Below are 14,604 nucleotides of genomic sequence, written 5' to 3' on the forward strand. Positions count from 1 at the left end.
TGGATCGTACGGATGCCCTCCACGTTGCGACACGTGTCAGCGCGGGGACGTCATCCGTGCCACCTGGCTACCTGGCAAGGCCAAATCTTCACGTGCGCATTCGATAATGTGCACGTTTGTTGGATAGGAGCGTGTGGTACCGCGTGCGTGGTATCCTGCGGTGGGATATTCTGGGAAGAATCACGGGTGAGTCTAAGGTCTCTGAATTAAAGGGTGGTCTTCCTTCTAGTTTCTTGGGTCCTTCGAATTTTCGATGGACTTTCAAAGTTCAAAAGAGAAAATTCCCATCGTCTTAAAGTTTGGGGATCTGGACCAACATTTTTGCCACCCTTGATCAATCTATCACACTCATGGTTTAAGTACTGTGCGTCATAATGGAAGGATTGTGTGTGTTTGCATGACAAACACGTGAAATATTTCCATAAACCAACAAAAAGTCGAGTAGATATTGGACAAAAATAAATTAATAAAAAAAAGGAAAGAGAGGAGAAATAAATCTTGTATAAAAAATAATCACCACATTTTACTCATGCTACGTCCAGCATCGCGTAAACGTTTCTTCCAGAAGGAAACTTCACAAGTTCTCCGCACCCTTCCCTCCCAGCAACTCCTTATCACTTATTCTTCCCCCCGTACACTTAGAAAACATATGTACGACGCTAGTTACGGCGGTCATCTCGATTCTCCGGCTGGTCGCTGGCCGAGGAGCTTCCATGCTGCTGCTGCGACGAAGACGACGATGGAGGAGCAGGAGCTGGGGCTGGTGGCGGAGACGAAGACGAGCGAAATGGCCATGGAAACTGGAACGAGACTCGCCTGTTACTCCGGGGCTCCTCCGCCGGTCTCGAGCTCCCGCTGTCCTGGTGGTGCTGGTGACCATCCAGATTTAAGTTCGCTCCAGATCCCCAGAGAGTGAAACCACGACCAGGGCCGCCGCCGCCACCGCTAGCAGCAGCACCACCGATCTCGGCATTCGCAGCCCGGCTGGCTTGAGCCCCGCCTCGCCCCGGTGCAGTGTTGTTATACTCTGGATCGTCGGTCGGCATCTCGTGCCTGCAAACCGGGCAGGAGTTGTGCTGCGCCAACCATGGTAGGATACAGTCGCCGTGGTAGAGGTGCTTGCACGGCATCTGTCTCACCTCCGACCCCAGCTCAAACTCGTCCTTGCACACCGCGCACTGCCCACCGTCACCGCTCATGTGTTCGCTGGTGATGCTCACCACTGGCATGGCTTCGATCGCTGTCTTGGACGCCGGTGGAGTGCCATACCTGTTGGGATCATTCTCTGCGAGTTGCTGGATCAGCTGGTCCAGGCCCGGCCCGAAGAAGTAGTCTCCAAAGTTTGCCGGCAAGCGTCGAGCTCCAGTGCCCGTGTCGAAGAACACCTCCACGTTTCCACCTCTGCCTCCAAACATGTTCTGGACGAGGATCATGGGATCAAGTGGATCCGCGTGGTCGGCGCCGTCTCTTTGATTCGCACCAGCGCTGTTGTTGTTGTTGTTGTTGTTGTCTCGACTTTGCTGGAGAATCGCGGACATGGCCTGGAGAACCTGGAAAATTGGAGGATGACGAACACCTTGGTTACCAGCGGGAGGAGTATCGCCATCAGCAGAGATACCTCTGGTTTCCCTCCCAGATCCCGGCTCACCACCAAAGATGACGGTTGGTCTCTGGCGATGCGGCGGGAAAACGATCCCTGGCGAGTTCTCGATCTCCTCGATGAAGCCGCCATTGCAGAACGGACAAAGGATGTCATTCCCGGCGTTGGGCCTCACGGACGTGTGGCACTGATGGCACCAGTAAGTGGCAGGTTCCAGCGCCGTGGCCATTCTTCCAATCCGATCCAATCCAACGCAATTCCCCTCAACTCGATCCACTAGCGCCGACGCATCGATCGAGTGCTCTACACCCTAAGCCCGGATTCCTTCCTCGGCCCTCACTCAATCCGCGCTGGAAAAAAACGCAACGAATTCAGTGCTAGGGAAATCAGCGCCACGCGCGCCAGCGCCGAGGAGCTGCCTTGTCACTCGCTAGGCGAGAAAGGAGGAGCGCTTACCCGGAGTGCGTCGAATGGATCCAGGCGCGTGCCATGCCCTAGAAGCAAACCCTAGAACCCCTTTCTCCATTGCTATTGCCGTTTCCTTAGCATCATGTGGCATGGCCATGATAGTTTAATGGCACGAATCACAAATGGGTGGGTCCATGCCCAGCGTTTTGTGGTGGCAAGCATGGTGGTGTCATGCCCCCATCGCACGGACACATGGCTATAGAGGTGGAGAGTAGTAAAAAAAGTTTTTTAACTATCCTGTGAATTTCCTTTGAATTTTCCTGTGTATGCGAATTTTTACACTGGCCCAGTGAAAGTGTTCTTGTCAATAGCTCGCGGCTGCTCTAAGGCCAATGGTTTTTAGCTTATATCTGTATTGGGGCTGTTCTTCGATCTCTTCCTCCTCGTCGTCGCTTAGATCGGCGCCAATCTTGTCCCAGCGCGAATAATCCAGCTTCGAATGCCCCTTGGGCTTTGGAACGGCCTCCCAATTCGTGCCCGGTTCCTTGGAATTCGCGGGAGTTGGCGTTCTCGCCGCTGCCAGCACCGTGTTGGGGGATTTGGAGACTCTGGGGGAATTGGGAGTGGATTCGGGCATGAATTCGTTCTCGGCCTCCGGGATGGGATCTAGTGCCTGGATTGCGACGAGTTAGAGCGGCCGAATTCTCGCTAGAACTACTGACTTACGAGCTGGGTCTTGACTCGGGCTTGCAGATTCTTGTAGGCTGGAGACGATGGATCGATCTCCAGCAGCCTGTTGACATCGAACAGCGCCGAGTGATAGTCCTTCATGATGACAAGCGTTTGTGCGCGGAGCATTAGAGCGCCGGCTTGCTTGTCATCCAATTCGAGCACAGCTCCACATTCTTCCGCGGCCTGGATGGAGGATTTCTCGACATTAGACCGCGAGAATTTCTAGCTCTAGTTCTCACCTCCTTGTATTTGCGGAGCTTGAGGTAGCACGCAGCGCGATTGCTGTGGAGAGCTATGCGATGCGAATCCAGCGTCGCGGCAGCCAATGCGTCCCAGTAGAGCTCCAGCGCCTCCTCGTACTTGCCCTCCCGGAATCTCTCATGGCCGCGCTCGGTCTGGGAGACTGTGCTCGACATCGCGCCCAAATTTCTCGCGAGGAAGAACACGACCTAAAATCCATGGAAGATCCAAGAAACGAATATTCACTCCCTCTCACTCTCTCCATCTTACATCCAGAGAGAGTTTTTAGGGCTGGAAAGAAATGGCGCTACTCGCCGCGCGCCTCAGGCGTAGGCCGCTGCTGACAAGCGCCTCGATCGTTGTCGCCGCCGCTGGATTGGTAGCATACGAGAGCTTCGATGGAGCTGCGCCAGCGCTCGGAATTTTTCGATCGACTCGTGCTGTTTACACTGTAAGTACAGAATTTCTTCGCTCTTGCTCTTCAGATCGATTTGCAGATCGATCATAGGCTCACTCGGCTCTGAAAATATCCAGTTCGCGCTCAACAGTGTAGACTACAAATTTAGTTTGCGCGACCATGACAAGAAAACCGAGGAGTATTACGAGGTTCTTTCACAGGTATTCTCTCACTCGTGTTTGCGAGGATCAAACAGCTCAATGAATTTTTATTTTTGTAGGTCCATCTCAGAGCTGCTAAACGCATTCTAAGACTTTGTGAAGCTAACAGAGGATTTTACACAAAGGCTGGACAGTTTATAGCATCCCTCGGGCAGTTCCCGAAGGAGTATGTCGAGACTCTACGAGTTTTGCAAGATCAGGTGCGTTGTGAGAAAGCTTGTTTCTGCCTGATTTCGTGTTTTCTTTTGATTTTCTAGGCACAGGCTTGGCCTTACAGAGCAATAAAACAAGTTTTCTTAGAAGAGTTTGGAAGGACTCCAGGAGACATGTATGAAGAAGTACTTGGTAGCATATCTTTCATTGTCTTGGTTGTTCTTTCAGGTTTCACGAGTTCGATGAAAAGCCTCTTGCTGCAGCGTCACTTGCTCAAGTGCATCATGCTTGGCTCTCTGAAAACGAAGAAGTTGCTGTCAAAGTAAGTCACTTCATCATAAAGATTTTTTTTTCTGTTGCTTAAGTTTTTTGTAAGCAGGTCCAATATCCAGGATTGCAACGACAATTCGAGATCGATATTTCTACGATGGCCTTTCTTTCCAAATGCGTTGCTTGGGTATTTTCTATTCCTGTTGCTTGAATCATTGTCAGCGTGTTGTTTTTCCTTGAATCATGGGAAACGTGACGTTCTTTTTGCAGCTTTTTCCAGACTATCAATTTGAATGGCTAGTGCCGGAGTTTGAAAAGAATCTTCTCAGTGAACTAGGCAAGTAGCCGCAATCGATATTTTTTATTTCGAATCTGAACTTTTTGTGTTTTTAGATTTCGCACGGGAGGCAAGAAGAGCGGAAAGAGCAACAGCAAACTTTGCAAACAAAAAGGAAGTGAAAATTCCTTCAATTTTTTGGGTACGGAAAGCTTTGTGAGCTTTTCTATTCGCAGCTCATTTAAGTTTTCAGGCTAACAACATGATTCATCCTAGGATTACACCACAAATCGAGTTTTGACGATGCAGTTTATGCACGGTAGCAAGGTGCCATATCCAGCTTTAATTTGATTGGCAGTTTGACTTATTGTGTTCTTCAGGTTGACGATGTAGAGAGCATGGAGAAAGCGGGAATAGATTCTAAACAGGTAGATGGAAGCTTTTCTAGCTGTTCGTTGTCTGATCCTTCTTTCTAGGTGTCTCGAGTGTTGCTAGAGATTTTTGCCGAGATGATGTTTTGTCACGGTGTTGTACATGGGGATCCTCATCCTGGAAACATTCTTGTGAGCCATAATCCGGCTCGAGGGAGCAAGCACAACTTTCATATCGGTATGCGCTCCATGTTTCTTTTTCCTTCTTCTCCATACATTATTTCGTAGTTATTCTGGATCACGGTCTCTATCGCGAGCTCGATGAAAATTTCAGGCGCAACTTTTGCAACTTGTGGAAAGCGATGATAACCTCCGACCCTGCTGAGATGGAAAAGTCAGGCTTGCAACTCGGTGCCGGCGAATACTCCCGATTTTTGCCTGTTATATTGACCGGTCGGACGCTGGACAGGTTTTGGTTATTGTTTTTCCTTTTTCTTTCACTGAAGTTATTGGTTCTATTGATTTGCAGCAAATCCGGTCTCGGAAAAGGCATGTCTCCCGAAGAACGAACGCGATTAAGGGACGAAGTAAGAAAGTTTTCCATGGGCGACATATCTTATTTCATGGAAGGGCTCTCTCGCGACTTTCTGATCGTCCTTCGTACAGAGTAAGCACCTCTCTAGTCTCCTATTCTTATAATCAACGCTGTGAGAACAGTGGATTGCTGAGATCTATCGTCCACAAACTAGGAGCTCCACGAAGGCTGCGACTTGAAACGTACGCTCGTTACGCCTTGCTTGGCCGTGCAATGCACAAGCGTGGAAAACCAGGTTAAATCTTAAACATTCTAGATCTAGAATCGCTCTCAAAGTTTATCATTTTCCAGGCTTTCGGGAACAGGGAATTGTTTTCTACTCGAGATCTTTGGTGGAGTACGCATACCTTCGCTTCCGTCTTGGTGAGATCCACGTTTCTAGAGAAAACTTTGTTTAGATCTTTCCGTGCTTGTTTCTTTGCAGTCGTGTTGGAATATTTCCTCAAAGCCGACACATTGTATAGTTTAATACTGGGCTACCTCAATCGCTTTCTTCCCATGTCCAAAGTTCCAACTTAATAATAGAAGCCGTGGCAATTTTTTGCTAGAAACTGGATTCGAACCTAAGACCTTGTGAGAAACTTTTTACTAGAAACTGGATTCGAACCTGAGACCCTGTCAATCTCTTCTCCCGCGCGATTGCCCTAGCTCTTCTTTAATGGCGGGGCGATTGAGCGATCTCATCCTCGCGGCCACGAATTCCCCGGGCAAGGAGCTGGAGGAGCCGCTGCTCAAGGCGATCAAGGCGCTGGTGCGCGCCTCGGATGACAATGTCAAGGCGGCGGCAGACCTTCTCATGGACCGGCTAGGGAAGAATCACTCCCAGGTAGGTCTAGTATTTTGATCGATCGGCCGAGGGATTCTCACTCCGGCGGATCAACAGGTCAGGCTTCTCGCTCTGCTGCTCATCGATCAGCTCTTTACGCGATCGAAGCTGTTTCGCGGCCAGATCGTGGCGGTGCTCGAGAAATTTATGGTTCTCTGCCTCGGGCACCGCACCGACCAGCCGCTCCCAGCTCCCGCGGATCGAGCGGCGCTGCTCAAGGCTAAGGCGCTGGAAATCGTGGAGAGATGGAACGAGACGTTTGGGCCTCACTACAAGGAGCTCCAGCTTGGCTACGAATACTTGAAGTTCACGCTACGTCTCGACTTTCCGGGTGTTCGAGAGGCCGCGAATCGAGCCGAGGAAGAAAAGAATGCCAGGGACAGGCGCACGCAAGATCTTCTCCGGTGCCGGCTGCTCCAACTCACGGAGAATTTCCCTGGCTTGAGGAGAGATCTCGAGTCGACGATGAGTCAGCTGGAAGAATGCTTTGCCATCTTGAGCGAGGAGGAGGAGGTGGTCCAGGACGAGGATGGATTTTTGGAGGTGGACAAAGATGAAGAGGACAGTAGTGAGGTGTTTGGGATCCAAAGCTTGCGGTCCATGCGTGATCAAGAGGAATTGATGGTCACGGAATCTCGCGACAACGAGGCCATTTTCGACATGGCCCGGGATTTGCTCAAGTTGGTGACAACAAGACATCTTCCAGCAGCGCAGGAATGGCTGTCGGTTTTGATGCGAGTCGACCCGGAAGATCGACAAAGCCGGGATGCTCTCATGAAGGAGGTGATCGACTTGAGGAACCGCCTGGTGGTCTTAAAGGATAAGTGTCAGGAGCTCGGGATTGTCGAGGTGGCCAAATCCAAAACCACCACTGACGACGATGTGGAATGGGAAGAAGAAGAGATATTTGACAGGAGCAAGCTGGATGGTCCACGACACAAACTAGAGCAAGAACGAGAACGAGAACGAGAACGAGAACGGGAACAAGGTGGCGAAATCAGAAAGAGTTCCTCACCTCAGGCTACAGCAACAGGAACGGCTTCGTCATCTAACGCAACCATGTCCGAGCTTAAGCAGAAGCTGTTTGAGGAGGCTCCCGTGCTGCCGTGGGGATCGTTTCTCGACGCCTGGGGCTCCGACGCTGCTGTTCCTGCAAACAACAGGGGACTGGTTCTCGACAACCACTGGGGAAGAGTGGATCCGGACGCTCTCATCTCTACCGAGAAGATGGCGGAGATGCAAGTGAGAGCATCGTACTACCAGCCTTTAAAGTCGGAGTTACGTCCTTGCTCGGCACCGCTGAGGAATGGAGGCCTTTGCCAGAGACGAGACCTCCGAAAGTGCCCGCTTCATGGCACAATAATTCCGCGGGACGATAGAGGCAATCCTCTCGAGGAGAAAAGGGCTGTCGAAGCCAAGGGGAAGGAGAAGGCGGCGGTCAGTCCGGCAGCTTTGGCTGCTCAAGCCGTGAGGAACGTGAGAGGCAGGGATGAAGCCAAAAGGAAACAGAATAAACTTTTGCGACAGTCTCAAGCCAGGACAGACAGACAACACAACGAGGCGGTGCTGAGAACTGCCGCGCTTGCTCACGACACGCAGACGATTGAAGCAGGCCTAGAGAGGAAAAGCCTGGATGAAGAAACGCCAAAGAAACGAAAAGGTGGTCTCAGCGCTATGCTCCGTAAGAAGGAGACTCCAAAAGACAGAATTGCCAGGAGACTACTGCGCGGCCGGGCAGTGGACGCTATGGTCGCCAACATAGCTCGAGACGAGGATGCCAAGTACAGGGAGTCTTTCCCAAATCAGTGGTGATTCCACTCGGAAGCTGGCGCCGCTGATTCCCGCTTTGAACAGTCCTGCTGGAAGACTTTTGCTGGCAGTCTGGGACGAGCTTTACAACTGGACATCATCAAAGCAAAGCTGAGCAAAGGAAAAGAAAAGAAAAGAACGAGTCATCCGCAGCTCGAAAAGAGAGTTAAATTGTTCGAAGGAAGAAGACGAAAATCGAAGCAGCCTGTCTTTATAGATACATTTCTCGACGATCGGCGCTTTTAAAGTTCTTACGAGTGCGCCGAAAACTCTGCTGCAGTAAGAATGTGAAGATGGCTGGATTCATTCAGGCGCCAGGGATGTGTCCATCGATCTGGCTGCGGATGGAGTTGGCCCTCTCGAAGTTGTACTTCCGGCTGGTGTAGATATAGGCGCTGCCGATGAAGAAGAGGAAGGCGAAGATGCAGGAGAAGACCACTCCCGCGATGATGCCCTCTTTCCTTCCTCCGCCATGCCGCTTCGCAGCGATGGCTTCCATGTAGCTGGGACTTCTCGGGGGATAGGAGCTGCTTCGAGTACTCGAAGAAGAACTCGACGAAGAAGTCCTGGATGGAGGACTGGGGGATGAAGAATTCAAGCTCGTGGATTCTCGCGGTGGTGACGGTGGTGGCGGCGTTGGAAGAGGTATAGGTGGTATGGAAGGAGGAGGAGGAGAAGGAGGAGGAGGAGGAGGCTGATGTGAGCTCCAGTAAGTGTTGTTTGGATCGGCAGCAGCAGCAGCAGTGGCAGCGAGCAAGACGATTGATGTGGAGAACAGCAAGTAAATGCGGGCGATTCCAGCGGAATTGCAGCCTTGGATTTGAGAGTGGTGGATCGTCATCGTCATTGCCAGATCTGGAGCTCGAAAAACCTTTCTTGAGAGCTTGGGCGCTTGCTCTACAATTCAAAGAGGATCCAAACTCTTTTTTTCTTGGCGCGAGCAACGCTACGTTACAAAGAGTATTTAGCTGCGCATATGCCGCTAAGGAAGAAACATCGAGGCTTCGAGGCTGTTTTTATCACGAGGATAGCTCTTTCTCTCCTTTTCGTTTCGTGGTTGAGAAAGAGAAATTCGTCGAGAACAAAGTCCCACCGATCGTGTATTAACTTGCGAAAGAGTTCATGGGTCGTCCTCATGCGACCGCTTGGAGGACCCCAAAAGGAAGAGGAAAGCTTGGAGCCTCTCCAGCAAGGGGATTTTCACGTCACCACAGGTTCACGAGAGAATTCCATCTTGTCGTCGCCGATAGACGTTTATAAGTCCAAATCCATAGCAAAAGGTGGCCGACTTAATGCGCAAGAGCCTGTTGCTGGGCCATTGCAAAGCGCTAGGCGCAAAGATGAAAGAGTTGGAGTGTTGTCCTCGACCATTAACTCCCCACTTGGTTGGGATAGATAGAGCACCAAACTTGTGGAGAGAGGAGCTTAGCATGAGAGAGAGAGAGAGAGAGAGAGAGAGAGAGAGAGAGAGAGAGAGAGAGAGAGCCCTCAAACACTTCTGACGAGTGATGCTAAAATTTGCCATGACGATGAATCCACGTCTGGCTTGCGTTAGCATCTGCAAACAAACAGTTGTTTGAGGATTGCAGCTAGTGAGTTACCTCTTTTTTCCTAGAAGTCTTCATTTTGACAATGTCTTTAATTCAACATCAGTTTCAAGGCATTGCTGACCCCCTTTATGGCTGACAATTTGGCTGTCCTTTTTATCTTGTTGTGTTCCCCTCTTTCACTTTGTTTCATCTGAGTATTGAAGTTAATTAAATACTTGGTATAACCATTAATAATTTCAAATCCAAATGTAATATAATATATAATCTTTTTGTTTAGATCTGGCTTTTATATTGTTTAGACTTCTTTTGTTCTTATACCTTTTTCATTTCTTTTTTTTTTTTTTTTCTTTTCATTTATCTTTATGTCATACCATTATTGTAGTAGCTTTTTTGTCCTTTTTTGACTCAGGAGTAGAAATTAATGTAGTTGTTCAATATTATATGGTTGTAGTTATAGTTGATGGTGGCATTTATGGCACATAATGTAGCTTTTCCTACTCTTGCTACCAATCCTTGTGTCCAGCCGAATTTATTGCATGGGAATCTTGAGGATGATAAGTACTATTGATTCATCATTTTACAGTGATTGACATTTATCATTTTTGGGATGATGCTTAGTATATGTGTAAGTTTCTTACATGTCTCAAAGGATAGCATTATAGTGGTATAATGATTTCACTTGTGCATATTGAAATTTTCTCCTATATGTTTTCAAATGTGCATTTGGAGATGTTGATAATTGTGATGATGCTTTCTAATAATTGTCTTTGCCATCTAAGTTAGTTATGGAATTTAATGTTTGCTTCCGAAATTTTTTTCTTCATGCGAAGCCAAATATATCAAAATAGATTAAGCTGGATATTTGTAACTAACATTTTGTCAAGATCTTGTGGGACTTATATATATATACTTACCCATCCACCCTTGACTATGCTAAACTAGTACAATACTATAATACATTATGTCTCTCACTTGTAACTACGTGTGTTTCAACACCACTTCTTATGAGAGATGATCTTAATCTAATGAAGGTGAATGATACTATTGCCTATGTTCAAAGACAAAGATGAGGATATGGTCATAAGTGTGATATTTGCTATTGAGTGTATGATAAGCTTATCTATACATATTGACATTATTAGCATTTCCCGGATTGGCATTTTCCATTTCCTAGATGGAGGCCTTTGGGTTTTAACATTCTATTAATGCTATTACAATGGAAGGTCTTGACACTAAAATTATTTTAAGGAACAAAGAGTCACATAAGTAGTAGAGGGATTTTAAAGTAGTGAAGGAATCTTACATGAATAAGTCAATAACCTTTTTTTGAGGGATCTTTCAAAAATACCATCAAGGGGATCATTCAACTCTAGTTTATGTAGTGTACACTTTTCAATCTTGGTTTTATAATAAGAAGTCCTTTGCTATCCTCTTTAGATTGGTTGATATAGGTTTAAGTTTATATTTTATTACTCAACTTATTAACTGTGAACTTATAGGGAAGCATGGTGGATTATAAGGATTCTCAACTATTAGCACTTACTAATACTTAAAAGCAAGATCCAACTTGGTGAATTAATGATTTCTCCCTTAATACTTTAGAAGATTAATAGTGTGAGGAATGGGGTACACATTTAAGATAGTTATATTATTTTATTAATGATAGTTGATAGATGAAGTTCAAATGCCTAGAGACTCTAACACTTTTAGATAACATCTTTTTCCAACATCTTTTAGATATTTTCTTATAAGATCTTGATCCTCTTTGATGACTGATGCCAAATATAAACTTTGCTTGGACGAGCATCTTCAATTAGAATAGGATGACACATTACAAACTTAGCCTTTCAAAGTCAAAGAGATCAAATAATTCTTCTTATACTAATCAATTACTGCAACACAAAGATTGTCTGAGACATTTGGAAAAGGAATAGAAGAAAAAGAAGGAAACACTATAGATCATCGTTTTCATATATTATTCATACATCATCCTAGAAGGTTGTTATTGCACTAGATACCACCAACTTTAAACTCACTTTCTGACTTAGAGCATCTACCACGACATTGCTTTTCCACCAACTTTAAACTCACTTATTGACTTAGAGCATCTACCACAACACTACTTATATAATATTTTATAATCAAACTCACCCAAAGCATTGGCCCACCAATCTTAATAAAAGCAAAAGTAGAAACAAAGGGATGAAGTGGAACAAAATTGAGTATGAAACAAGAGGGAAAAGCCTTAAAGTCATATTTGATATGATTGCAATGCAATTAATTTATACTAAATATGAGGTTGAAAGTTTGACTCAACACTATCTATAATTATTAGAGCTCAAGCTCAAGCTCAAGATCACCTATATATACAATTAAGTTCACCTTATTCCATATATATGCATATGTATAACCATTACTATAGAGAATGAAAATTAATTCTACTACATGACGATAAATGGCAACATGTGGTAATAGATTGAGTTATAGAAGATAAAAGTTAAGAGGCATAGCTCTCTCTCGAGCCTTACTTTCTTGACACTCTACCCCTCAAATTGAGTCTAACTAGAGGCAAATTGGACCTATTAGATATTAATCTCATATAGTGTGATTCCCTTAGTCAATTTATAGAGTTGGATCTGAAACCCTTCTGATATCAAATGGAATTTGGACTTTTTAGGAAGTTATTCAACTTAATACTACTCAAACTCAATAATGCTTAACCCTAAGTATCCCAAGACCCTTTCCAGATTAAATGAGAGCACACTCTTATTCATGGGCCTTTTTCTTTAATAATTAAACCCCATGGATAATCTTTTAGATCATTTTTTTGGTTACTTACAGAAATATTGTTATATGATTGAGAAGTTGTATAGGTTTTTTTATTAATTGAAGATACAAAATGATGTAATTTGTATATGCATAATTGCATTTGGTGCCAAGCTTGTAATATTTTCCTTCATCTTGCAAAAGAATAGTTGGAGTCAATTGCAATTTTTCATCTATTTAAGATGGTAGCATTTTATCTTATAAAGCTTTTTCCACAATTGATTATTGGCAAGGATTACATCATTATTACTTTTAACTATTTGACTCGTTAGGTGGAAGTTAGTATTCTTGCTAGTGCATCTTCAACTATTGTTAGATACTTACTCTTCAATTAAATGGTTGTAAATAATCAAAGAGAATCACTCAAGAAACAATTTATAATGGTTCAAATATAAAGAGAAAGGGCTTATACCTTTTAGAATTGGTTAAAAATCTTAAGATACTTAGGGTTAAATATATGGGCTAAATGGCCTCCTAAGAAATTCAAATTCAAGAATTTATTATGGTGTTTTAACATTCTTGTTCAAAACAAATTTTCTTAGATAATGATCTTGTGTTTATAGTCGAGGCATTTCACATCTTGATATTTTTAATTGGGGATATACCACACTTTCATAAATGATTATCATTAACAAACAAATGGTTTGGTGGAATGGCTCATTTGAACATTCAAAGGGATGATCATAAAGTATATGACCTAGATTGGGATGATTATTTGCCATTTTTTAGTATGCATATATTATGAGGGTATAAAATTCTATTGGTGCTTCACCATATAAACTCTTATATAATCATGATTCAATATTATTAATAGATTTGAATTTACCTTCATGATTGCCACAAACTACTGATGCTAGATCTTGGGATTAATATTTGACAAGCATTAGTTCAAGCAAAACAAGTGGGACAATAACAACATTATAACTCTCATTATCATCTATTTACAAAGTATAAAGTGAATGATTTAATATTAGTTTGTTTTCCTAATTTTATAGTATATAGTTTATTTAAGGGGTTTATTGACCATATGAAGTGTTATAGCAAGTTGGACAACAAGTTTATAAGGTTTGACATGACATTTAATAGATTGATCTTTTATAAATTATACATATGCAACAGCTGAAGTGTTTCGTATAAATGCTATTAAAGTGCTATTATTAAATACACAATGCATCCATTTCTTTTTCCTCCTCTTTAATTTTGTCTAGATTTTTATTTTCTCTTCTTTTGATGACATAAAAAATAAATTCATAATAAAATTTTATACTTGCATTATAAAGTATATAGAAGTTCATCTTATCACCTCAAGCTCTATAGAGCATAATGATCTAAGTTTTGTTAAAAAACTTTGGGCAAGGTCTTAGGGTGTTGCTAGTGAATGAACCATTCAATCAAGTACATATGATAGCAATTATATAGTTTTTACCTCCTAGTTAGCTGGTTACTGCAGCAAGGAAGTGGTTCAAATATTTTGAAACATATAACTTCACACCAGGTTTTAGAGGAGAAAAGAGTAATCTGAAGGTCATTTATTAATGTTTGGAGTGATTTGCAGGGCAGTCAAGTTTACAAAACTTTACCACATTGTTTTCTTTTAATTTCTCACTGTATTTTTGAAACCAAGAACACAAAGCATTTCATTGCTAAAGCTTACATATAGTGTTCTATAGTTATCATTAATATCATGATGAATCATCATCTTATAGAAATAATTTATATTGTTAGTATCATCTCATAGAAATACTGTTATTTTAGTAGATCAGGTTTTTCTTAAGACTTTATTCACATCCAAATCACACTTATCATTCTGATTATTCTATTTTAATATGGACACCCATTTCTAATCTTGTTTTTTGGTATTATTATTGTGGATATTGTTATGAAATTAAAATTGTAGCCAAAATATCTTATTTCTCTACTTATCAACTCCTTAAGCTTGTTGATTCTTCCATTCTACCTTCCATTCTTCAAACATTGATTTTGATTTAAGTTTTTCACCACCATCAAAACTTTCTTTCAGACTTGTGCTATTTTAAATTCTTATGCATTATAATTACCATTATATTTTCTTTTTCACACATTAAAATAAAATGACATGTCTTATTTTTACTACCTTTTTAAACTTTAATATTTTTATTTTCAAAAAATTGTGTTAATATATTTCTTAAACATTCATAATCATAATAATATTCTTCCTTGTTTCCCTTGACACAATTATACTTGTAGATGCTTTATATATAATATTGTGAGTGCTTGGAATATGGAAAGGGAATACAGAAAATGTTCATATCAATTAGCCCAAAAACCCTAGCTTATATACAGGAGCGAG

At 43.4% G+C, this 14,604-nt stretch overlaps 4 protein-coding genes across 5 annotated transcripts; 2 read left to right on the forward strand and 2 right to left on the reverse strand.

Annotated features, from left to right (window-relative positions):
* Window positions 1–472: 472 nt before the first annotated feature.
* Window positions 473–2,165, reverse strand: LOC112342324 (E3 ubiquitin-protein ligase RING1-like). Its single transcript, XM_024663979.1, has 2 exons — window positions 2,057–2,165; window positions 473–1,950 (listed from the first exon to the last, which is right to left on the reverse strand). Exon 2 carries the CDS (start codon window positions 1,827–1,829, stop codon window positions 660–662), a length of 1,170 nt encoding a protein of 389 aa, XP_024519747.1. The 5' UTR covers window positions 1,830–1,950; window positions 2,057–2,165; the 3' UTR covers window positions 473–659.
* Window positions 2,166–2,283: 118 nt separating this feature from the next.
* On the reverse strand, window positions 2,284–3,223 carry LOC9648002 (protein unc-45 homolog A). Its single transcript, XM_002990184.2, has 3 exons — window positions 2,980–3,223; window positions 2,735–2,923; window positions 2,284–2,681 (listed from the first exon to the last, which is right to left on the reverse strand). Exons 1-3 carry the CDS (start codon window positions 3,154–3,156, stop codon window positions 2,373–2,375), a joined length of 675 nt encoding a protein of 224 aa, XP_002990230.1. The 5' UTR covers window positions 3,157–3,223; the 3' UTR covers window positions 2,284–2,372.
* LOC9648003 (uncharacterized aarF domain-containing protein kinase 1) lies at window positions 3,222–5,809 on the forward strand. Of its 2 annotated transcripts, none has more exons than XM_024663952.1 (16): window positions 3,222–3,431; window positions 3,515–3,598; window positions 3,658–3,798; window positions 3,856–3,926; window positions 3,980–4,073; window positions 4,131–4,208; window positions 4,292–4,358; window positions 4,415–4,500; window positions 4,575–4,625; window positions 4,679–4,726; window positions 4,775–4,907; window positions 4,958–5,138; window positions 5,199–5,336; window positions 5,387–5,499; window positions 5,556–5,627; window positions 5,689–5,809. In XM_024663952.1, the coding sequence occupies exons 1-16, from the start codon at window positions 3,282–3,284 to the stop codon at window positions 5,781–5,783; spliced, it is 1,602 nt and encodes a 533-aa protein (XP_024519720.1). In that variant the 5' UTR covers window positions 3,222–3,281; the 3' UTR covers window positions 5,784–5,809. The 2 variants fall into 2 exon arrangements, with proteins under 2 accessions (XP_024519720.1, XP_024519721.1); XM_024663953.1 differs by having other exon boundaries at window positions 3,282–3,431; window positions 3,478–3,598.
* A 42-nt stretch (window positions 5,810–5,851) lies between these two features.
* On the forward strand, window positions 5,852–8,117 carry LOC9647664 (UV-stimulated scaffold protein A homolog). The gene is made up of 2 exons (XM_002990145.2): window positions 5,852–6,090; window positions 6,148–8,117. Exons 1-2 carry the CDS (start codon window positions 5,923–5,925, stop codon window positions 7,900–7,902), a joined length of 1,923 nt encoding a protein of 640 aa, XP_002990191.1. The 5' UTR covers window positions 5,852–5,922; the 3' UTR covers window positions 7,903–8,117.
* Window positions 8,118–14,604: the final 6,487 nt, after the last annotated feature.

Source organism: Selaginella moellendorffii, unplaced genomic scaffold (assembly GCF_000143415.4).
Source record: "Selaginella moellendorffii unplaced genomic scaffold, v1.0 SELMOscaffold_105, whole genome shotgun sequence".
NCBI classification, from domain to species: domain Eukaryota; kingdom Viridiplantae; phylum Streptophyta; class Lycopodiopsida; order Selaginellales; family Selaginellaceae; genus Selaginella; species Selaginella moellendorffii.